Consider the following 24117-nt stretch of genomic DNA (forward strand, 5'->3'; position numbering starts at 1 on the left):
GGCTACAGTATAAAAGCACCATCACAGGATGAATTTGTTTATGTCAACAGGAAGCATTTTCATTCGATCAATGTACAGATGTGATGCGCAAATGCGATTAACCAGCATTGTGGCGAGGTGGCCTGGTTCAACGCACGATTCATACATTCTGAGTAACAGTATGGTTGGGAACAGACTACTAGCTGGCACTGTGCGCGATGGGTGGCTTCTTGGTGAGTAAATAATTTATTTGTTTAATTGTCCTAATATTAATCCCCCTGATGCGCACTGAGCATGTGCGCCCCCAAATATTATCCTGTCTTCACAGCATCAGTACTAGTCAGTGGTTAAAGTTGGTGACTTGCTGTTTTTGCTGGTTAAACTACAGCTTCAGAGCTTTCTAACAAGCCCCTGATTGTCTCTGTGTGTAAAGTAGTCATGTCAATAAACCCATGCGTAATGTGTGACATTTCTTAATCAGCCTCACCTTTTCCCCGGTGCACTTCTGCATTCATTTACAACAATAGTGTGTGATCCGTGTAAGTGGTGTATAAGATTAACAAATGGAAACTGTAAATCCAGTTCACATAATTATTTGTCTGCTTTCAACTGACCCCAGGCAACTCTCTGTTCAAAGGGGGTGAGCTCCTCCTCTCCTGTCCCCCCACCTGTTTTGGCCACACTTTGGCGGTGGGCAGCCCTCCTCCGCTTCACGTCCACCTTAATGTCGGACCACTTCTTTTTTAATTCTGCGTGTGTACGCTTTTCTGTCTCCACAGCATTGACAGCCTCACACACACTCTTCCACTCACTCCTCTTGTGTTTAGTATTGATGCCAGAGGACAGCGTGCCAAAAAGGACATTTTTGCGCGCCTCCACTTCAGTGTCCAGTTCGCATTCTGTGAAATTTTTCTTTTTTCCCGTCTTACTCATTCTTTTGTTTTAGTTTTCTGATGGTGCAGAGAGGGGAATCTCAGGTGCAGGGTTCATTTAAATATGATTTGCATATTTAAATGGGGGCGTGGACAGGGAGGGGTCGGGTACTCCAACATGTGCGTTCAATTCCACGTTGATTGGGATGTACAAAGGAAATGTGCTTGGATTCATGTGTACGCACAGATTCATACATCTGGATATTTTTGTGCGTACAACGTTTTCTGGATTTAAGCGTACGTCATGTTTCAGTAGGAAATCCACGCAAGTCTTTGTACATGAGGCCCCTGGACCTTTAACCTATGACCACCAAAAAACTAATCAGTTTATTGTTGAGCCCAAGTGGACATTTGTGCCAAATTTGAAGAAATTCCCTTGAGGCATTCTTGAGATATCACATTCATAAGAATGGGACGGACAGGTACAGACAACCCATAAAAATAATGCCTCCAGCCACGGGCACACATTACACATTGTTTTATGAATGAGACCCCTGCAATGCACAGTGTGTCACGCCGATACAGAAAATAAATAACCCCCACTGTGCATGTACTGCTTGTTTCCATTCCAGTCACGTTTTATGTGTGTGAGATCCTGCCTGTGTGTGCGTGCACCTTGAATATCACATGTGAGGCTATTTCATAACTAAAATGATGGTGAAAATATTTAACTTTGCTAGACAGCATTTCTCTGAGCCATTTGTTAAAAGGAAATAATTTATTTGCTGTGGAAAGGCGGCAACATAATGTGGAATTATAACATAATTACACACATATAACACAATTATAAACAATCTTTGCTTGCTTTAATTTAGTTTGGATAACAGTAGTAGCCTAATAGTAGCTGAGCAGCAACAGCGTTAGTTGCCAACAGCTGTCTTGTTTTTATTTCTTTATTACCTCCGCCAAGGAGGTTATGTTTTCGCCGGCATTGGTCTGTTTGTCTGCAAAATAACTCAAAAAGTTCTGAACGGGTTTTGATGAAATTTTCAGGAAAGGTTGATAATGGGACAAGGAACAGATGATAAAATGTTGGTGGTGATCAGTTGAAGCGAAGTGGATAAAATAATAAAATGGAGGGAAATCCGAGCTGCTTGGCGGAGGTCTGAGCTCTCCGAATGCTTTTCTAGTTACAGATATGCGACGTTATTTGGCCATGGTGATCGCTGCTTGCTGTTGGTTTGCAGGACTTCTGTTTTTCTGCTGATGTTGTTTTTTTTTTATCTATGTACACTGTCTTTGTTCATCATGTCAGAGGTAGTGAGTTTTGGAGTATAGATGTTTGTTTTTGCATCTTCAGGACCAAGGACAGCGCTTAAAGTGATTTTGTTATAACCGCTGCCTGTAACAGGTTCGGGGACATCTTCAGCACCAAGGACAGCGCTTAAAGTGATTTTGTTATAACCGCTGCCTGTAACAGGCTCGGGGACATCTTCAGCACCAAGGACAGCGCTCAAACTACGGTAGTTCTTGTCTGCTTTTGTCATGTGGTGAATTCTACTGTTGCCCTCCTAATAAAATTTGCATTTGTTAGAACTTCTTAATGTTTTATTTATGTGTAGCTTATGGCAGCCAGTCAGCAGCCTAGTGAGTGGCTACGTGCGATGCGCTATACAGCAGGGAAAAAAAATACAATGATGTCACTCATTCATTCATTTATTCAGTTAGCAGCCCCCGCTACTTAAAACATCTTCCCGTGCGTGGGGAATACCAGGATGTGTTATCCAAATAAGGGCATGTATGTCACATATAGCAGATGATGTAATTTCCCGTCAATGAGATAAACGCAACTGTCCTCACAGTCCGCGCATAGAGACATTGCAGCTGTTTAGTGGTACCGCTGCTCTGTGTTTACTGAAAGGGGAAAGTTGCCTGGTCCCCCCTGAAATGTAACTTTACTGCGGTCGGATTTTTGGGAGGTCGGACTAATGGGATTCAAACACTAGGTCGGACCTTTGGGAATTTTTTCTTGTAAATCTAATTATTTTTGTATTACATTAAGCAAAGATATGAGAGTTTATTACACATACTGTATAGCCTGGTAATCAGAATCAGAGACTATTGATCCCTGGTGGGAATTTTTTTGTAACTGTAATTTTTTTTTTTTTTGTATTACATTAAGCAAAGATATGAGTGTTTGTTAAACATACTGTATAGCCTGGTAATCAGAATAAGAAAGACTATTGATCCCTGGTGGGAAATTCTTGTTATATAAAGCAAAGATATGAGTATTTCTGTACTTGCTTCTGTTTGTATGTGCCAGTACCTGCTTTTTCCCAGTAATTGTTTTGATTACAATAAATGTACACCTTTTAAATTAAGCTGTGTATGTGTCTTTTTAAGGAAAAGGATAACTAGCCTATTTTAAAAACAATGAATCGCCTAACATATACATAACACAATAAAACAAGATTATTGTGGAACTCAAAATGTTAACTGTATTGTTATTAGTCTATGCACATTAGATCATTAGTAACATTAAATGTAACACAATAAACCAAAGTGTATCAGTAGGCGTTTCCTTAAGTCTTTCTGATAGTTTTTTACTAGCCTATATACTACAGCAGTAAAATAAAATCCTGAAATTATGGCTTTTAGTTTTGGTGGGCCACCCCAAGATTTTAAGTGGCCCCATCTGGCCACCCCTATGAAAAATTTCTGGAGGCACCCCTGGACACCTGATAACTGTAAATCCCCATATACCTGCAACATATCAGTAACCAGAGTTCTCCCCTATCACTTAGCAATTTTGAGCCATGACCTACTGATTTTCTGGTAGTGCTGCTGCTGTGTGTTTGTGTGTGTGTGTGTGTGTGTGTGTGTGTGTGTGTGTGTGTGTGTGTGTGTGTGTGTGTGAAAAAAGAAAAACCTCAGCATTTCACAGCACGAATGTGTCTGAATTTCACAAATCTTGTGGACCTAGAGGCTACTTTGTGTTAGTTTTAATTTTAGTTGGATTTTGAATTTCATTATTTTTACTACAAGCATGCATCACGGCATGTAGTTATCTTTTTCAATTCAGCCAGCTGGGCAGCTGTCCAAGTGATACTTTCCCCATCTGTCCTAGACATCCTACATAGAAAAAGCCAATTTGAAAACTGGTTACATATATACACGGCCAAGAAATCAGTGTTGTCCAACAGAAATCTAGCAGGAGAAATCAAGTTTCCCTAATCTTCTACCTGCGTAAACACACTGTAAAACTGTTTTAACAAATTAGAGGACATCTTCCATGTCAGCTGAGGATATTTTAAGACCCCTTTCTGACTGTGAAAACAGGCCCACTTCATTTGACAACTACATAGCCAGTGTCTCAGGACTCAAGTTACCTGAGTTCAACACCATCTATGCCTGTTAGGACAGACTATCTGAAAGTGTGCCCCTTTTGGACAGTTCTTCATGTTGAGACTAAAAAGACACACTAAAGCACAGAGTTGTTTGATCAGGGAGGCAGAGGGATGCAGTGGAGAGGAGGCTGCAACTGCAGGTTTGTCATCCAGTGTGGCCCTTTAGAACAGGCAGAGTCACTTTGTCTTTGAACATGGTTGGACAACACATCCCACTAGCTAGTCCATTCAGGCTCTATTAACGAGGAACTAAGGTTTAAAGGGAAACCAACATATAACCTATACAGTGGTATTTTTTCATTTATGACATAGGAAAGAAAAGTCACAGATGCATTACCCAGTATCGATGCTGCTTCTTCAAGGAGGCCCAGCTCATCAACAAGACTTTGGGAGAAATGAATAAAGAAAAAAAATCAATCAGTCAAGTAAATCAACATTCCAATGCCCATGCTATTACAGTAAGCATCCACCTAGCTCTGTGAGGCTGCTGAATGCTAGCATGCTAATGTTGAGCGGGTATTAAGTAACATCTTCATTTAACATGTCTTCATGCCAACATTGACTAATAAGAATTTAACACAATGTAAAACTCATTAGCGTTAAAGGTATTTGGTCATTAACCAAAGTATTGGAGAAATTATAATTTTTACATGATGATGGAGCAAGGGGTTAAGGGATCAGCAGTGTCATTACAATTCATCCTGAGGGGAACATAAATGTTTGCACAAAATGTAACTGCATTATTTGTGGAGATATTTTAGTCTGGACCAATCTGATCAGACCAACATTGCCATGTCTCTGGCATGGCTAAACCTGATTCATATTTCTTGTTGTGAGTGAACAGGACTTTGGAAAAAGTCTTACTATTTGAGTCTTAGCTAGGTTCATTTAAGAAAAATGAATACTTTAACTGCTCAGCAACATGCTGTGTTAAAGACACACAATAATCCTGATTCTCAGTAGGGGAGAAAAAACAGACAGAAGAAAGCAGCAGTTAAGTGTTTTCATGCCATTAGAACTTGTTCAGAGAAAATTAACCATCAAACCAGGTTTGCATTATCCCAGTGTGAGCTTTCCTAGCTAATGCAGGTTTTCTAATTCAGTTATGACATTTTAAACAGGTTTCTTGCTTAACCTGATGATGCATTAAACTCTTAGTGTACATAAATATGGGTTTCCTCCAACCTAGGAACAGTGGAGTGGACTTGTGCAGTGCCAGATGGTTGATTCTCAGGTTCTTCCCTTGGCTTGTCTTCTGGCTGGGCAGTGGGGGTGGGTTGGTCTGCGGGGACCGGAGTTGGAGCTGGGGCTGGGGCTGGGGCTGTCTGGACAACTTCTGGTGCTGGAACTGGGGCAGCGGCAGGAGGAGGAGCTGAAGCTGAGGCTGGGGCAGTTTTTGAGTCCAGAGGTGCTGTTGCTTCAACAGAAGCCAGGGGGGTGTTTTCTGGGACTGTGGGCGAGGTTTCAGAGGGAGGCACTGACTGTGGTGCAGGTGTGGGTGCAGACATCGTATGTGTCGGTGTGGAGGGCACTTGTGTTGGGCCAGAGGCTGAGGGTGGTGCTGGAGCTACAGCTGGTTGGGGAGTTGGCTGAGGGGCTGCTTGAGGAGGAGGAGGAGCTGGTTTAGGCTAAAAAGACATTTAAGAAATGATCATAGTTGTGTGGTTATGATGACCAAAAGTAGCAACATTGCGTTATTCATTTCACTTAACTAGACCAGGCTGATGAGTAGGGCTGGGCGATTATGGCAAAAATAATAATCATGATTATTTTGACTGGCATTGAAATCACGATTATTAAACACGATTATTCACTGATCAAAGCCGCCCCAGTTTGTCCTTATACACCACGTACTGGCATTGCAGAATTAAAAGTGGCGTGACACAACACAACAGCACACCTGTCACCACATGATTCTGCTTGTTTTTAATCACACACAGAGCCGATAACCTCATGGATTTATAGCACAAAGCTTTTCATGTGTTCCTGGTTAAATGGGCCGTTGCTTCTTCTGCTACACGTAAGTTAAAAAGATCGACTCGTGTGATGATCTGTGGGATGATTTTACTCCTCCTCCCTGTGTGTGTGCGTGTCTGCTTTGTGCATGCAGTTCTGCGTCACCGCTGTAAAAAGCTCTCCCAGCTCAAAACCGCTGACAAATTTGTGGAATAAGTTCGCAATTTAACACAAACAGCAGCGAACATGTTACTTAACAGCATCCCGCCATGTCGCCTTAGTTTTACCTTACTTCTGTCATCTTCTTCAAGTAGTTTCAAATTCAAAACGCTGGAGAAACGTGCCGCGCGACTCCCTATTCCCTCTCAACACGAGCTGAAACAGAAAATGTTTAGACACACAGCTGCCGGGGAAGGAAGGATACACTGCTTTTACAACACAAGACAAAGCGCAACATGCCACCACGGCATGCAGCACAATAATCATTTCATTTCGATTATCCTGTTTTCATCATTGTGGGAAGCCAAAATCGTAATTGAGATTAAAATACGATTAATCGCCCAGCCCTACTGATGAGTTTGTATTTCATATTTTCATATCAGCACATATCAGCATATTATCATAAGTCAAATGAAAGCTGGTATTCAAATAATGGCTTAACAAATAGCCTGGTCACTTATAAAGGCTAGGTAAAAAATAGGAATTACCCATACTACATTGTCTTACATGGTAAATTTGGAGCAATTCTATCGGTACAACAGCTCAGTCATGTCATATTGTCATAGTCAGAGGTTGTTTGTCATTTTGCGGGGGTAAAGAGTAGAGGTATGGATGTACGACAGTGGAGTCCTTCAGATAATAGCATGACTCTTTGGCTGACTATGATGGACAATGTGTGATTACAGTCATTCCTTAAGTATTTTTGGTTTAGTTTCTATCTGCAACTATTTGTTAATGTAAATGGGGGGGTGATGATGCCAAGCGTCATTTACTAAAGGTAACGTGCTGACTATGTATAAGAACCTCATACACTCTCACTTCAAAAAAACAGAACTAACCCTTTGAAACCACTGGTGGGTAAAGTAAATAACATCGATCATCTTGTTACAATGCAATGTTCTGCTGGGAAGCCTTGGGTCCTGGCATTCATGTGAATGCGACTTAACACACTCCAATGACCCAAACACCATTACAGAGCGAGTACACCCCCTCATGGCAATGCCTCTCCCAATGACAATCAGTGTTATTCACTTCATCTGTCAGTGGTTTTAATGTTGCAGCTGATTAGTGTATGTTGCATGGTTAGTGGTTGGTACAACCATAAGGCTAAGGGCTCATTTATGCTCCCTTTACGTACGAAAATGTATACGTCCATTTCAACGATGTTACCGTCACTGCCCACATACTTCCATGCGCCTTTTACGTTGGCATGGATGTTAACCAATATATCCACCAGGAGGCAGCCCAGCGTCAAAAGTTTAAGACAGCAACAAACTCAAAAACAAACATGGTGACTGTGGGGGAGATATTGATAATGTACCTCTTGCATAAAAGACAAAAACAGAGGCAGCGTTGTAGGAGGCGGTGGTCGGTGAGGCCGTTAAATACATCGCGACTGGAGGGCGGAGAATTCTTTTCTTTAGTACTGCCGATCATATGTCTATGCTGCCGATGAGATAAATTGAATTGTTATTTCTTCTTCGTGTCTCACAAGAGCTACCTATCGGGTAGTAACAGCAACACTGCCCCCACGGTTCCCGGTGGTACTGCTCCGTTTGGCCCGTATCCGTAAGCTTTATGGAAACGTGCAGAAATACGGACGAAATGAACGCGGAGCACGGACAGAAGGCTCCGTCTGTATCCGGATCCGTATTTAACGTTGAGCATAAATGGGCCTTAAGTTGCAGTTCAATCCCTAAGACCAAACAGCTAAACATTTTACTAGTAATACCATACTTTTTTAAATTCAGTAATGGTTTTTAATTGCTCCTACTTTTCATTTGATTGTAACCATTATTAAACTACTGTCAAAAAATCTCTTATACTTCCTCCTGCAAAACGCTGTAAATATATGTGTGTGTATGTGTGTGTGTGTGTGTGTGTGTGTGTGCGTGTGTGTGTGTGTATACATATATATGTGTACATATATGTATATATATATGTGTACATATATATATAGATAGATAGATAGATAGATAGATATAGATATATAGATATATATAAATTTAAGGGTACGGGTACAGGCACGGGTAAAAATGAACTACACACAGGCGAGCAGCAGGTGAGAACAAAATTTTCCTGGGTCGCAGGACTTAAAGACAGGTAATGGGTCGGTTCCGGTACTGAGCTTTATGGTTGTGGGCAGGTGCGGGTGCAGGTTTTCAAAAATAGACCCATGCAGGACACTAGCTGGAGGTCTTTTAATGTGAAGCATCGATGTAGGAAGTCTTGAGTACCTCTGACTTTGGCTTAACAGCAACCATATACAGAAAAGTACAATGAGAGACTGGAATAATGAGTGAATAAATAAAGACAACCCAAAGCAGCAGAGAGCAGTATGACACGACTGTCTACAAAAAACAATCCAAAGAGACACTAACCTTGGTAACCATGACCACCACAAAGTTCTTCTCATCGATTTTGTACTCTTTCAGTAGAGTGTCATCATTCAAGATTTTGCCTGTGACATTAAAGCAGAAACCACAAATAAGACTTGCAACACAATTTTAATAAGAAGGTAGGACCCAGCTGGCCACCAACATCGTCAGACACTGATATTTGCTTAAATTTAGGTTGTGACATCAGGTGATCAAATTCAATGTCAGGACAGCGTTTAATGCCAACGTCAATTTGATGTAGAATACTGACTACAGATAACGTTGATATTTTGTTGGTTTTAAGTTGTGTTAAGTAACCAAGTCTTATGCCAACTCTATGGGTCTCATTCATGAAAAGTGAGTAAATCTGTGTGTAGATTTGCACATAAAAGCCTACTCTACTAAAACCTACTCCGGATTCAGGAACGCCGCGGGAAACTCAGATTTGATCGTAAACAGCGCGCCCCCGGTAATCAGCAATTAGCATAAACCCCCGCCCATGAATAGCCAATGACCACCATATAAGGAGGTGTAGGTGCATCCAGTCGACCTGTCAGTCATGGCGCAAACAAAGAAAGAGAGTGAAAGAAAAAAAGAATTTTTCCGAAGCGGAGATCGAAATAATGTTGGGTGAAGTGGACTTAAGAAAAAACATTTTATTTTCTTCAGTTAGCTAGTAGTGGTGTGACAGGGACAGACAAAGCGAAGGCCTGGAGGGAGGTAACAGATGCTGTTAATGTTGTCTCCGTGGTACAAAGAACCATGTCAGAGGTGAAGCGTAAATGGTTTGATATGAAACTGGAGGCAAAGAAACGCATAATAGGCCGTAAGGTGAATCAGAAAAAGTCTCACAGAAACTGATTTCCGCTCCGACATCTAAGAGTGGGCTACAGTGAGTACTGGGCCATCAAATCACAGCATCCGCGGTGAAAGGACACGGAATTGTGTGCGCTTTTACGCACGCGGGTGTAGGTGATCACGGATATTTGATGTGGGAAAGATGTAGCCAGATGTATTACCTGTTTAAGATACGTGTCTGTCTGTCCGTCCATCCGTAGCACGAGTCATGTGCGCCACTTCACCACCGACCCAGCGAATAACGCTCAGGCGGAACAGATCATTACGCTCAGATGGAACAAGTGCCGAATTACGACCCCGATCACAGGACTCTTGCGGGGTTATGAGCTATGAACTCCCGCTGATTAGCTGAACATGTATCGATCTTTTTTATGAAGTAAAGATCGTGTAGTCCCCAGATGTCGGAACGAGATGAAACAATAACTGCGTTCACCTTATGGCCTATAAGCACACACAAAAATACAGCGGTCACCAAACAAACAGAAGATTCATTTGTGGGGTTTTGAATGAAGTGGGAACGGCCAAAGGCCGAAGAGGCTGTGATCCGGCTGTCCTTACGGATATTTTTATTATCATCATTCAACATGTAGAAAGAACGTGTAATCTATTGAGTCAATTTACATAGATAATTCACAATCATGAACCTAATCTGGATCTTAAACCTGCTAATTGCCAACTAATTTAACTAAATGTGTTATATTTTTAATATTTTGTCATGTTTAGATTACGTGTTTCAAAGGCATCTGTGTATTGTGTACATAACAGAGCGCAATACGAATTAAAATTGTAATTTCCAATAGTGACAAGCAATATTTATGTGCTTTACTACATTTACACAAGCACTACGAGTGGTCAGGAGCAGGAGTAGATTTTGTTAGTAGCTACGAAAAGATCGGAGCTACTAAAATATTGATGAATGCGGACACGCACGTAAATTTCCGTCTGCGAGCGGTTTACACACAAATTCCTTCTGCTCACGTTTCATGAATGAGACCCTATGTCTCTTGACTTAACAACATCTAGTTGTAAGGTTTGATACCATACCATACCCACCATAACGCAATGTCTGCAAAATGTAATGATGTTAACATTCACAAAACATGAAATTCTAATGTACTTTATTATTATTATTATTATTATTATTATTATCATTATTATTATCATCATCATTATTTATATTATATTACTCAGCTGGGGATAGTCTTCAACATGGAACATATGCAACAGAATCAAACATAATGCAGAAACCTGTTAGGGCATATCAGAGGTATGCTGTAGATATAATAATAATAATAATAAGCTATTATCCTACATTGCAATTTCTAGTACTGTGACTTTTTAAGAATGGTTTTGTTTGACCTCTTAACATTTTATAGGTGGACTTTTATTTGTGCAGATGTTCATTTCTCAAAGGTGCAATGACTAGGTAGACTGCTTTGAATGGTATTTATTATAAAACACTGTCACAGCATCTTGACAACAGATGTGACACAAATTCCTGTCCAAACCAGTTTGGGTGTTGGGGGGACCAAAAAGGTTGTTTTCTAGCCCATCATTTTCTAAATGTCGACATCTAGGAGTGCATTTTGGCCACAATGTCAATATCAACAATTATTTTTAGTGTGTTTGTGGTCATTTTAATACATGGTTAGTTTAGTTTGACAACTGAGTTACCTAGCGTGAATTCTAAGTACTGTGGCATTGGTTACTGTTAAATATAAACCTTGGGCAATGATTTTGAATAGGGATGCACGATATTGGATTTTTTGCTGATACCCAATATGCCGATATATAACAACTTATTTTTCCCCTCCTAATATTAGTGATCAATTAGTCTCTCCTGTAGTGGGATTAACAACATATTATATGCAAACTCGTGATGTCCCACCAGCAGATGGAGACATAAACTGCAGTGCTTTTCAGTGTATGTAATATCCATTGTGCACAATAAGAAAAGGCATGTTGGCTGATTCTGTTCATTTTAAAGCCAATATTGGCCGATACCGATGACATATCATGCATCGCTAATTTTGGAGGGTGATCAAAAGGGGGAAGAATCAATGTGAGTTGAATTGTCTCCATAAATCATTTTAACAAACATATTTGCCAGTTAACTCTTTAAACCCTGGAACGACATCACTATTATTGTGCTTGTGTTATTGTTATTTTCAGACGCCTTTTGCCAATATTCAAACCTTTGAACCTTCAGCAAAGAGGTGCAATTTCTTTCAAGAACATCGAGAAAAAGGGCAATGAGCAACTTGGTAAGAAATGTTCCACAAATTGCAAGAAAATGATAAATTTAGAAAATTATCTTTAAAAAGCTAGGGAAAAAGGAAAAAAAGCAGTCAGTCCTTCTCTCGTTGCTCATTGCCTTCTTCCCATGTTTTTGAAAGAGACCAGGCCAATTTGTTCCGTTTTCACAGGATTAAACAAACCAATCATTTTCTGGGGCCTCAGTCTAACTGAATATAACCATTCAATGTATTTTCTTCTGTAACTTCGTCAAAGTCACCATCTGGCTCACCTGCATAGATGAGTTTTTGTCCTGCAGCAGGAAATGCATCTTTTCCTTTGTCCTTCTCTATTTTCTCCTTTAGCGCTTTCACCTGGTATACAACAACAGAAAGAACACTGATATTAGTGAGAAACTGTTTCAGCACTTGAAGGAGCTTATTTCTCGGTTTGGGTACTACTCAGGATACAAGGTAAATGTGGATAAAACAGGCAATGGATATCAATGGCAATATCCCACAAACTGCTAAACTTCCGATTTAGATGGCCCTTGAAGTACCTTGGCATATATATTCCTCCATCTTTACAGAATCTTTATGATGTTAATTACAGTAGTAATGATCTGGAACAATGGTTTACCCTCCCACTTTCTTTACTGGGTCGCATTGAAGGTATTCGCCTGAATGTTCTGCCCAGGCTTCTTTACTTATTTCAGATGTTACCTAAAGAAATTCCGAAGTCTACTCAAGACTATTGTAATTTGAATTTAAAAAAATGGAAATTCATTTGGCAAAATAAGCGCTTCAGAATTTTAACTGCACAAATGAAGCCTCTGATAGTATGATTCAGAATGATACATACACCCGCTGGCTCAAAATTGAAAAACATTTGAGTACAGAGTCATTGAAAATCCTACCCTTTCTAGATGCCCGTACATAAGAAATGTCACATTGGACTAAGATTACTCTTAAAATTTGGAATAAAATTAAGTCAGCTTTTGGACTACCAAAGCTAATCTCCTCATTGACAAGTATTGGATCTACGAGGACCTTTACACCTAACAGTATTGATGCTGGCTTTAGAACATGATCAGATCGTGGACTGATTTAGCTGCATCAGTTATTTTACAATGATAATCTTAGGACATTCGAACAGTTGAAAAATGACTGATCTCTCCTGGACAGATTTATTTAGATACTTGCAGCTAAGAACCTTTCTGACAACACACAGCCCATATGGAAAAGAAACAGAAAAAACTCCAAAGTTCCATCACCTTCAGTTTATGTTTTATGTATTGTGCATCATATAAGGCTTATATGATTTACTCTTGAAAGTGGCCACTTTTGCATTTTTTTTCATACAAGAAAATAAAAAGAATTACATAAGAATCATGTGAAATCTATGTATGCGGTATATAAGGAAAGTACATGTCAAAGTATGTTTTCCATACACGTTACATATAATTTTTGCAGTTTTTCCTATATGTCTGTTTTAAAGACATATGCTTTACATATATGAACAAATACCATTATATATATGTTTTCTGTATGTAAAGTCAATATATTTTGCAGGGGAATTATGCTTTATATAAGCTCATTAAAAGGTAAAGTTCCACTAATTGTCACACACCTGAGTGTGTGAAATTTGTTCTCTGCATTTGGCCCATCCCTTGGGAGCGGTGAGCAGCAGCGGTGCCGTGCTTGGGAATAATGTGGTATCATACATTTGGTATGACCCGGCCGGGGATCGAACCTACGACCTCCCAATCTCAGGGTGGACACTCTACCACTAGGCCACTGAGCTGGTTATATGTCATTTGATAAAAACCAGTAGGCTATAAAAACATATATGTACCATTACATATAGTTTTTTTGTATGTTAAGGGATATAATGTCATGATAAACTATGTTTTCTTTGTTTTTTCTATAAGAATTCTTAAATGTCAGCCTATGAAATTTGAAATAAGATTATATATATATATATACAGTACAGGCCAAAAGTTTGGACACACCTTCTCATTCAATGCGTTTTCTTTATTTTCATGACTATTTACATTGTAGATTCTCACTGAAGGCATCAAAACTATGAATGAACACATGTGGAGTTATGTACTTAACAAAAAAAGGTGAAATAACTGAAAACATGATTTATATTCTAGTTTCTTCAAAATAGCCACCCTTTGCTCTGATTACTGCTTTGCACACTCTTGGCATTCTCTCCATGAGCTTCAAGAGGTAGTCACCTGAAATGGTTTCCACTTCACAGGTGTGCCTTATCAGGGTTAATTAGTGGAATTTCTTGCTTTATCAATGGGGTTGGGACCATCAGTTGTGTTGTGCAGAAGTCAGGTTAATACACAGCCGACAGAAATGAAGGTCAGTCAGTCTGGAAAATTGCAAAAACTTTAAATGTGTCCCCAAGTGGAGTCGCAAAAACCATCAAGCGCTACAACGAAACTGGCACACATGAGGACCGACCTAGGAAAGGAAGACCAAGAGTCACCTCTGCTTCTGAGGATAAGTTCATCCGAGTCACCAGCCTCAGAAATCGCAAGTTAACAGCAGCTCAGATCAGAGACCAGATGAATGCCACACAGAGTTCTAGCAGCAGACCCATCTCTAGAACAACTGTTAAGAGGAGACTGCGCGAATCAGGCCTTCATGGTCAAATAGCTGCTAGGAAACCACTGCTAAGGAGAGGCAACAAGCAGAAGAGATTTGTTTGGGCCAAGAAACACAAGGAATGGACATTAGACCAGTGGAAATCTGTGCTTTGGTCTGATGAGTCCAAATTTGAGATCTTTGGTTCCAACCGCCGTGTCTTTGTGAGTCACAGAAAAGGTGAACGGATGGATTCCACATGCCTGGTTCCCACTGTGAAGCATGGAGGAGGAGGTGTGATGGTGTGGGGGTGTTTTGCTGGTGACACTGTTGGGGATTTATTCAAAATTGAAGGCACACTGAACCAGCATGGCTACCACAGCATCCTGCAGCGACATGCCATCCCATCCGCTGTTTCAACAGGACAATGACCCCAAACACACCTCCAGGCTGTGTAAGGGCTATCTGACCAAGAAGGAGAGTGATGGAGTGCTGTGGCAGATGACCTGGCCTCCACAGTCACCGGACCTGAACCCAATCGAGATGGTTTGGGGTGAGCTGGACCGCAGAGTGAAGGCAAAGGGGCCAACAAGTGCTAAACACCTCTGGGAACTCCTTCAAGACTGTTGGAAACCATTTCAGGTGACTACCTCTTGAAGCTCATGGAGAGAATGCCAAGAGTGTGCAAAGCAGTAATCAGAGCAAAGGGTGGCTATTTTGAAGAAACTAGAATATAAAACATGTTTTCAGTTATTTCACCTTTTTTGTTAAGTACATAACTCCACATGTGTTCATTCATAGTTTTGATGCCTTCAGTGAGAATCTACAATGTAAATAGTCATGAAAATAAAGAAAACATTGAATGAGAAGGTGTGTCCAAACTTTTGGCCTGTACTGTATATATATATATATATATATATATATATATATATATATATGTATATATATATATATATGTATATATATATATATATATATATATATATATCATATATATATATGATATATATATATATATATGTATATATATATATATATATATATATACATATATATATATATATCATATATATATATGATATATATATATATATATATATATATATAACTATTTCTACAAGAATGGGATGAATAGTCATTTTCAATCTCTGCGTTACATTGAATACATTCAACAGGGATTTTGAATATTTGCTGTGTTGATTTAATCATTTTTCCTAACTTATTGGATATAATTGCTCTTAAAATGTTAAACAACATTACCCATGTAATAATTTTAGGAAAATTAATTCGTTTAGAGAGAAGAATATGATGCCTGGTTTTGCAAAAATGCTAAACTTAGCAACATTTTAACAGACCTTTGTCATTACATGTTGAAAACCTGCTTTCAGTCATGCTCTTCCCTTCAATTTTATTATCAGATTATGTTGTTTGTGGCACCACAAGTAAATCTTGTAAGTGTTTTCTATAATACTTACAAGAGTTTAGTTTCACTGATTATTGTCCAACTCATATAAGTTTGATATTACATTTTTCTACTAAGGATATTGTATGTGGAATTACTGTCATATAATGTTCTTATAAGTACCCAAATCATACAAGTTTCATTTTGTACAAATTTAATAAGGATCTTATATCTAGTTTCACTTTCGTATGCATTACATACAAGTTTCAGACAAAAGAGATACAAACTTTATAAGATTTATCTATATCTTTTCCATATGGGAGTGAGTTGGGTGAACTCATAAAACCCACATCCATAGATAACTTTCTAAAAGAAATGAGATATTTTTATCTATGAATCTACAGAACACGCTACAGGTAAGGTGGAGGTGGGAGGCAGAGATGAACATGGCCATATCACAGGACACTTGGAAGGAGGTATGCACTGAGGCGCATCTGGTCACAAATTCCAACACATGGAGAGAATTTAAATGGAAAATAATAATTCGATTTTTCAAAAGAAAGAGAAGTAGTTTCAAAAATGAGTCCAACACATCCCAGTTCATGTTGGAGAAACTGTGGAACATGCACTGCTAACCACATCCGTATATTGTGGCAATGTACGAAGTTAAGTTTATACTGGAGAGAAGTATTTGGTGCCCTTAAGGAGATCTTTCAACAAGAAATTTCACTAGACCCTTCAGCAGTACTACTGGGTGTTATCCCTTAAAGTCTGAAAGTGAGGTATAAGAAATACCTCTTGCATATGTTACTTACAGCAGCTTTAAAGCGTATAACTATCAGATGGCTGAAACCAGACCCTCCCACATATAATACATGGATCCAGAAAGACTGGGACCTCTATCACATGGAACAAATTACATACTCTTTAAGAATTCAAACATCCATCTTTACTAAACGATGGGGTCCTGTCATGCCTTCATTAATAAAGTGAGGTCTATCATCCAGTAGGCCTCTGCCAGGCTTTTTGCTTCTATATCTCCCCTATGCACAAACCATACACATATGTCATTGTCTGCAGTACAAATTTGGCACCTATACCTTTTTGTGTAATTATAATGTGGAGTGGACAATTAATAATTTTTTTTCACTTCCTTAAAAAACAACAACAGAAAAAAAGCAAAAAAAAACCAAAACAAAAACAAAATGTAGCCTATACCTATTTATACTTAAATGTTGCTCTTGCTGAGTCATGGGTTAATATGTTGGAGTGGATATTTGTGTTGTCATCTTTTTTGGTTTACATTCCAATATTTTCTGAATATAATGTATGCAAATGTTACATACAGCTGGGAAAAAAGGAAAATGTATACATTGTACTGTTGTTGATGAAAACTAAATAAAAACTGAGTTTTTTAAAAAACTGAAACTACTCCAAATGTTACGCTGTGTCACTTAAAATAAGAAGGTCAGGGGAAGGTCAGACAGTTGTTACTGGAACTGTCATACCAAGTTTACATTTGTTGTAGGAATGCGTTAATGTTTGAAGGCTGATGTTCTCCTGACAATAAATGCTGGGACCAAATCCTGTATTAAGCCAGATCTGGCCATTTGTATACAGCACATTTTTATCTAGAGTATATACAGAAACCCCTGTATACAAACAAGGGTTGGTGACCTTTATTATCAAAAGAGACATTTTTACCAAAATCAATAGTTTAAAAAAAATCCATCTGGAGCGGCAAAATATATTTAAACCTGTTAGTGAGGATAACACACCCTATTAAGTCCCAAGTAGCCTAGCAACATTATTTATAGGTCTTACTGAGCATTCATTAATATGTTTCACCACAAGGTGGCTACTCTGCAGTGGGCCGTTGAGTGATTATTTGGTATTTGGTTTGGCAAAATTTAGAGGAAAAGGCACTTGGCTGTAGACCAGGGATACTCAACTTGCTTTGCTCAGGGGCCACTTATACAAAATGACAGGAGACCAGGGTCCAGTTTGTAGCATTTCACATATTTCTAGTGTAGGGACTTCCATTGGATCCTCCCCTGGCACTTTTTGATAGACAAGGTTTATTTTAATGCTTTTTAAGGCACTCTGGCCCCTTATTCACATTCAAAGTACAAAATAATATCCTTGTGTGAATCAGTTTAATTTAATTGTGAATTAGAAAATGGTCGAGAGGCAGCCAGGCACCTTATCGCAGGCCAGATTTGGCCCAAGGGCCACAAGTTGAGTATCATTGCTTTAGACAAGTGATACTCATTTTTCTTGTTGAAATGTTGAACGTTTTTTCTTGGTGCTGAAGTTACACATTTTTACAACTGGAGAATGCAAGGCCTACAACAATGATGAATGAACATTTAAATAAAAATGTACATATTTTTCAGGTCAAAGCCACAGAGAGCCACTGAAGTGGGGCAAAGGAGCTGCAGGTTGCCTACCCCTGGTAAAATGTTAGATTTTGGGGTAGGATAATGGATGATTAACTGTCATGGAAATCTCATATAGCACATGTAAAGACAGAGGAGTCTAAAAGTAGTTATGTTTTGAACAAAGCAATATATGTGTTCGATTGCAAGGCAATGAAAGTTCTGTACTGTTCACTTATTTTACCATTCTTTAGTTATTGCGTGGAAGTATGGGCCAGCACATACAAGAGTAACATGAAGCCATTGTTCTATTACAGAAAAGAGCAATAAGAATTATTCATTAAATGGATCCAAGACAACATACCAACAGACTGTTTATTAAGTCAGGGTTATTGAAAGTTAATTGAGTTGCATACATTATTGGTTATATATAGGGCAAAAAAGCAGAGTGTTACCAGAACATTTACAGAAGTTTCAAAGGACGAGGAGCATACAAGAAAATTTCACTTCAAGCACCAGTTTGCACGGACTACATTAAAGCAGATGGGTACTTCAGTGGTTGGCGTCAAACTGTGCAATTCTCTACAGAATGATTTAAAGGGTTGTATAAACATATTTCAGTTCAAGAAAATGTACAAAGAAAGAATAACTAGACATGTATGAAGCTGTCAGGTAATCTGTCCCTTACTGAAGGCAACTTACTGTGTATGGTTTGATTCTTCTTTATTTTATTTTTCTTCCTAAGTTACTGTAAGTATTGGTTGTTAAGTAACTGTTATTGACAGACCATCTGTTTCTTTTGTTTAGGTTCTGAGAATGGGGCAGGCAAAATAAGATTTTTCTTCCCTGTGTGTATCCATTTGTATTTAGCTGCCTGACGCAAATAGACTAAATTTGTATTTACACTTTCTATGCATTTCTTTTCATTTGGAATTTGTTTGTAATGTTTCCTTCGTTGTTTGTATGTGACTATGGATGACTGTGACTGCATAAACGGCCAACTCTAAAGAAATACATTTAACAAACTCAACTGGAGAAATATCTCAGGGTTAAATGAGTAAATATTCCTGCTCTTTCCGACACAAAAGCTGCCACAGTTTGGAGGAAAAAAGGATATGTAGAACATTTTAAGTGAAGTCATGGGGTGAGTTTGTGTTTTAGATCAGATGACATTCAGCTTTACTGTCACTGCAATGAGTAAGTACCAATACAAGGAATTACAGTTCAGCATTTAATCAGAGAGTGCAAGCAGATAAACTAATGTTAAGTATCAACAAGAGACCAAAGCAGCAGTGACAGAAAGAGAGGATGTTAAAATACATGGATGTTTCACTTTGACGAGCAGTTTTTGGTCATGACAGAGCTGCGTTGACCCTCTTGACAGCCGCCGGGCCACCAGCGATCCGAGCCAACTTCCTGTCTTTAAAGGCCCTGACACACCAAGCCGACAGTCGGCCATCCACCAAAGTCGGGCTGTCGGTGAGCGTCTGTCGGCCTAGTATTTGCAGCGTCATAAAACGTTTTTTTTTTTACGGTGTTGTAGAAAGGCACAGTAGACGCCGCTTTTTACGCTGTAACTGTCCGAAGAACGCCGTTAATTACACCGTTCTTGCAGATGATAATGAGCCTTGCCCTCTGTTTAACACAACTATTAAGTTCAATGTTTCTGAAACCAATCAGCGGAGAGCACAACGAGACCAAAACAATGGATCCACGAGACTTGGCTGCTGTGTTGCTCTTTTGTATTACTAGAGAAAATTAGCTAGGCCTACTAAAATTCAAAGGATTAATTACTGACCTGCATTAAAGTATAATCACCGTTGCTGGATACGCTGTGCTCAGAATATATCGGTATATAAAATAAATAAACAAAACCTTAATCATCGTATTGTACATTTAACCGTGAACCAACCACAGCACTACTTCTGTGAGAGACTTGGGCTTGCTCAATAGATAACTGTGTGTGTCAGCGTCATAAGTTTTCCCCCTTTGCAGCACATTTAAAAGTGGTTTGCCTCTAGCTCTGTGTCAAATAATGTCTACAATATTTTTCAAAATGTATGAAGTCCAAATGTATTACTCGTCATACAATTTCCATTTATTAGTCTTGCTTTTTGTTGTGTTTTTATGTCATAATTATCTGAACAATCTCTAGCTAAAACATTTATTTTGAGATGCTACTCGTTACAGTTACTCCCATGTTCAAAAACTTATGACGCTGACACACACAGTTATCTATTGAGCAAGCCCAAGTCTCTCACAGAGGTAGCACTCTGGTTGGTTCACGGTTAAATGTACAATACGATGATTAAGGTTTTGTTTATTTATTTTATATACCGATATATTCTGAGCACAGCGTATCCAGCCATTGTGATTATATTTTCATGTAGATCAGTAGCCTAATTAATCCTTTGAATTTTAGTAATTTCCTCTAGCAATACAAAAGAGCAACACAGCAGCCAAGTCTTGTGGATCCATTGTTTTGGTCTCACTGTGCTCTCCGCTGACTGGTTTCAGAAACAATGAACTTATTAGTGGTGTTAAACAGAGGGCAGGGGTCATTATCATCTGGAAGAACGCCGTAAATAACAGCGTTCTTCGGACAGTTATTACGGCGTCAAAAGCGTCGTTTTAAGACTCTCAGCAAAAGCGCCGGGGAAAGCGGCGCTTTAGACAAGTAAGATGCCGTTTTTTGTGGCGTTTAAATTAAAAACAGCCCTAAAAGCGGCGTCTTGAGACAGGTAGCGTTGAAATAGTGGCAATATATGGCACTTTGGGCTTTCCATACTGCTCGGCATGTATTTTTCACATCGCGGGGATTTTTCACGGACATTTTTACAGGAAACCACAACGCGGAAGTGCGCTCGACTATGGAAGACCGAATGACTGTGGACATTTCTCGCGGAGTCCGCTCCGCTTATAGTACCCCGAGTCTGTGAGCAACTTGAGGAGGAAGCACTAGTTAGCCCCGGTTTCACAACCGGCAGATTCACTGCTACAGGGGCGACGAAATAAAACCTGAACAGCCAATCAGAGTGATCTCTCTCTCACCGACAAGCTCCGCCGCCGATTCAACATGCTCCATCGGCCGAAAAGCTGCCGACGCCAAAGTGCCGATGGTGCGGGACACACGCAAAAACTAGGCCGACAGACGCTCACCGACGGTGTGGTGTGTCAGGGCCTTAAAATATCTTAATGAAAACGGATCCTGTGGGTACCAACAAGTCTCCCTTCAACAGACATGCCCACTTCATGCTAGTCCCATGCAGTTTTTTAGCATGCAGTATGAATGTGTAACTTTTGCCTATTGTAGTTGAATGTTAGTGCGTACTGGTCTTGGAAATACATAAATTGAGTCTTACTGGAAAGTTGAGACTATTTTGATTCAGTGAGCTCAATATTATTCATGTGTGTTGATGTCAGTCTCCATAGTAACCATCTGACTGTAGTGAGACCATTTCTTTAAAATGGACATGACTGTATAAAATGACCTTTAGTGACTTCTAGGATAATTACAGCCCCATGAAACTTTACAACCACAAACTAGAGACCTGGAGCATTCAGATGATGGATGGGCTCTCATAGGTTTATTGACTATAAGGCAGGTTCTCAGCAGTTTCCAGAAAAGAAATGCTCACTATCCAATTGCCAAAAAAAAAATGCAGTTCTTACAGAAATCTCTAAATGTGAGAAGGCTTTGATACCAAATCACAGCATGGAATTTTCTATTGTGTTCCTCAAGGTCTTAGTGTATTAATGTGGCACTTTGGTGGGACTTTTGACCATCTTTATCAATTTTTATCATATTATCCCAAACATTGTTGCATAACTTGCATAAATTGAGCATGAGAATGGTCATCATATACTTCCATCATAACTTCCATCATGTTCTAAGCCTCTATAGATTCTAAACTTTCAAATTTTTAATACACGTCTAACCAAAACACGTTTCTTCAAAAAATTTGACACAAAATGTTGAGCTGCACCTCAAATTAATGCTCACGTTCCCTGCTTTCAGTTGATGAACACCACCTCTATGTCATATTCTGCTGATCTGCTATCTCCCCCTAAAGATCCCCTGTCCTCCCTGAAAAAAAAGACAAAAATGGGTCTGTGTGTGTGTTAAAGTAATATTTTCAGTTTCGTTTTTCTTTAGCAAAAAAATAAAAATGTAATCCTCATAACTAACAGCAGTTTAATGCTTCTTACTTTGGTGTGTAGCTCCAATGACTGTTCTAGTCACCGTGATTCACGTGATAACATTTCACAGGAAACATGTTTAGTTCAACAATAAGTCTTCCATGTTACTTAATCTGTGATCAGAAAATTCAGAAAAGCTTTATTATTTTCTCTGAGAAAGATTTACTAACCAGCCGTCCTTACTACATGAACAGACGCGAGGTTTAAAATATTGCATCGTCATTCATGGTGAGACACTGAAACAAGTCAAACACTAACAAGCTCAAACAACGTACAACTACACTTCCGGTCGGTGTTTTCAATATAATCCCTCCATACCGCTCATCAGTCTCCTGATGTCAGTAAGTACAGACTGTACACTTCACTGTATTGTTTAGCGAATTTATTCCTTTTACGGGGTGTGTGGTTGCTTAGATAAAGTGATTGTACCGGTTATTCAATTAAAATTTTGCGCTTTTACTTTGAAGGCTAACTTGCTCACGTCCAATCACAGATGAGCTAACGCTAGCTACCTTAACGTTACCTCACATGAACTCAGTCACCATAAGACCCTGCCGAATTGCTTGCTTGTATGGCCGCATATTTAGCACATTGACGTAACGTTACTTTTTAAATAAGCAGAATAACTCTGTCCTTGAGATAACGGAGCAGCCTCTACCGGCGATAGCTTTATATTAACCTGAGCTAACATTCCCGTATGCTACAGTGTGTATGCCAGCCTTCCCGGTCCGGCCTGACCGTGTTTACTTCAGCCCCATTAACTTCTACTCACCGTCAGTTCTGGATCTATCTCTATTTTGAACGTCTGCTGTTGGAGGGTCTTCAGTGTTATCGTCAGCATGATTCCTCGTGGTGTCAGAGGCAGCTGAATCAGTGTCCTTACGGTAATTCGTGTAGCCGCGGTTTTCCGCACAGTATATTAATGTGGGTCTGGCTAAATGTATGTGTGACTCAGCTGTCTGAGTGCAGCGGAGGGAGCAGGCTCAGGCTGAACACAGGCGCCATCTACTGCTGGAGCCAAGGCACAACACGCTGCTGCCTTCAGGAGCTGTCGGAAATATCCCTACTCCGTCAGCACAGATAAATTGGCTCATTTTGATCTCTTCATGTATAGGTTTATCTAACCCTGGCCATTTTCTTAGTATAGTGCAACTGGATTCCTTAGGTCATCTACTTTCATTATACCAGTATCAACACTCTAGCACTCTAGCCATCTGTAGCCTCTGAAAGACAGGCGGCGAAAATAGCAGTACAGGCCAAAAGTTTGGACACACCTTCTCATTCAATGCGTTTTCTTTATTTTCATGACTATTTACATTGTAGATTCTCACTGAAGGCATCAAAACTATGAATGAACACATATGGAGTTATGTACTTAACAAAAAAAGGTGAAATAACTGAAAACATGTTTTATATTCTAGTTTCTTCAAAATAGTCACCCTTTGCTCTGATTACTGCTTTGCACACTCTTGGCATTCTCTCCATGAGCTTCAAGAGGTAGTCACCTGAAATGGTTTTCCAACAGTCTTGAAGGAGTTCCCAGAGGTGTTTAGCACTTGTTGGCCCCTTTGCCTTCACTCTGCGGTCCAGCTCACCCCAAACCATCTCGATTGGGTTCAGGTCCAGTGACTGT

The 24117-nt window shown here is 39.5% G+C and overlaps 1 protein-coding gene across 1 annotated transcript in view; it reads right to left on the reverse strand.

The window, feature by feature from the left end:
- The window catches only part of rad23ab (RAD23 homolog A, nucleotide excision repair protein b), a 41869-nt gene extending 18269 nt beyond the window's left edge, over positions 1 to 23600 (reverse strand). The window contains exons 1-5 of the mRNA XM_049588061.1: positions 23257 to 23600; positions 12197 to 12278; positions 8815 to 8894; positions 5444 to 5886; positions 4596 to 4642 (exon numbers count right to left, since the gene is read on the reverse strand). Of these exons, the coding sequence (XP_049444018.1) occupies positions 4596 to 4642; positions 5444 to 5886; positions 8815 to 8894; positions 12197 to 12278; positions 23257 to 23325 (721 nt within the window). The 5' untranslated portion in view covers positions 23326 to 23600. The remainder of the gene's footprint in view (positions 1 to 4595; positions 4643 to 5443; positions 5887 to 8814; positions 8895 to 12196; positions 12279 to 23256) is intronic.
- Positions 23601 to 24117: the final 517 nt, after the last annotated feature.

Source organism: Epinephelus fuscoguttatus, linkage group LG10 (assembly GCF_011397635.1).
Source record: "Epinephelus fuscoguttatus linkage group LG10, E.fuscoguttatus.final_Chr_v1".
Lineage (NCBI taxonomy): Eukaryota > Metazoa > Chordata > Actinopteri > Perciformes > Serranidae > Epinephelus > Epinephelus fuscoguttatus.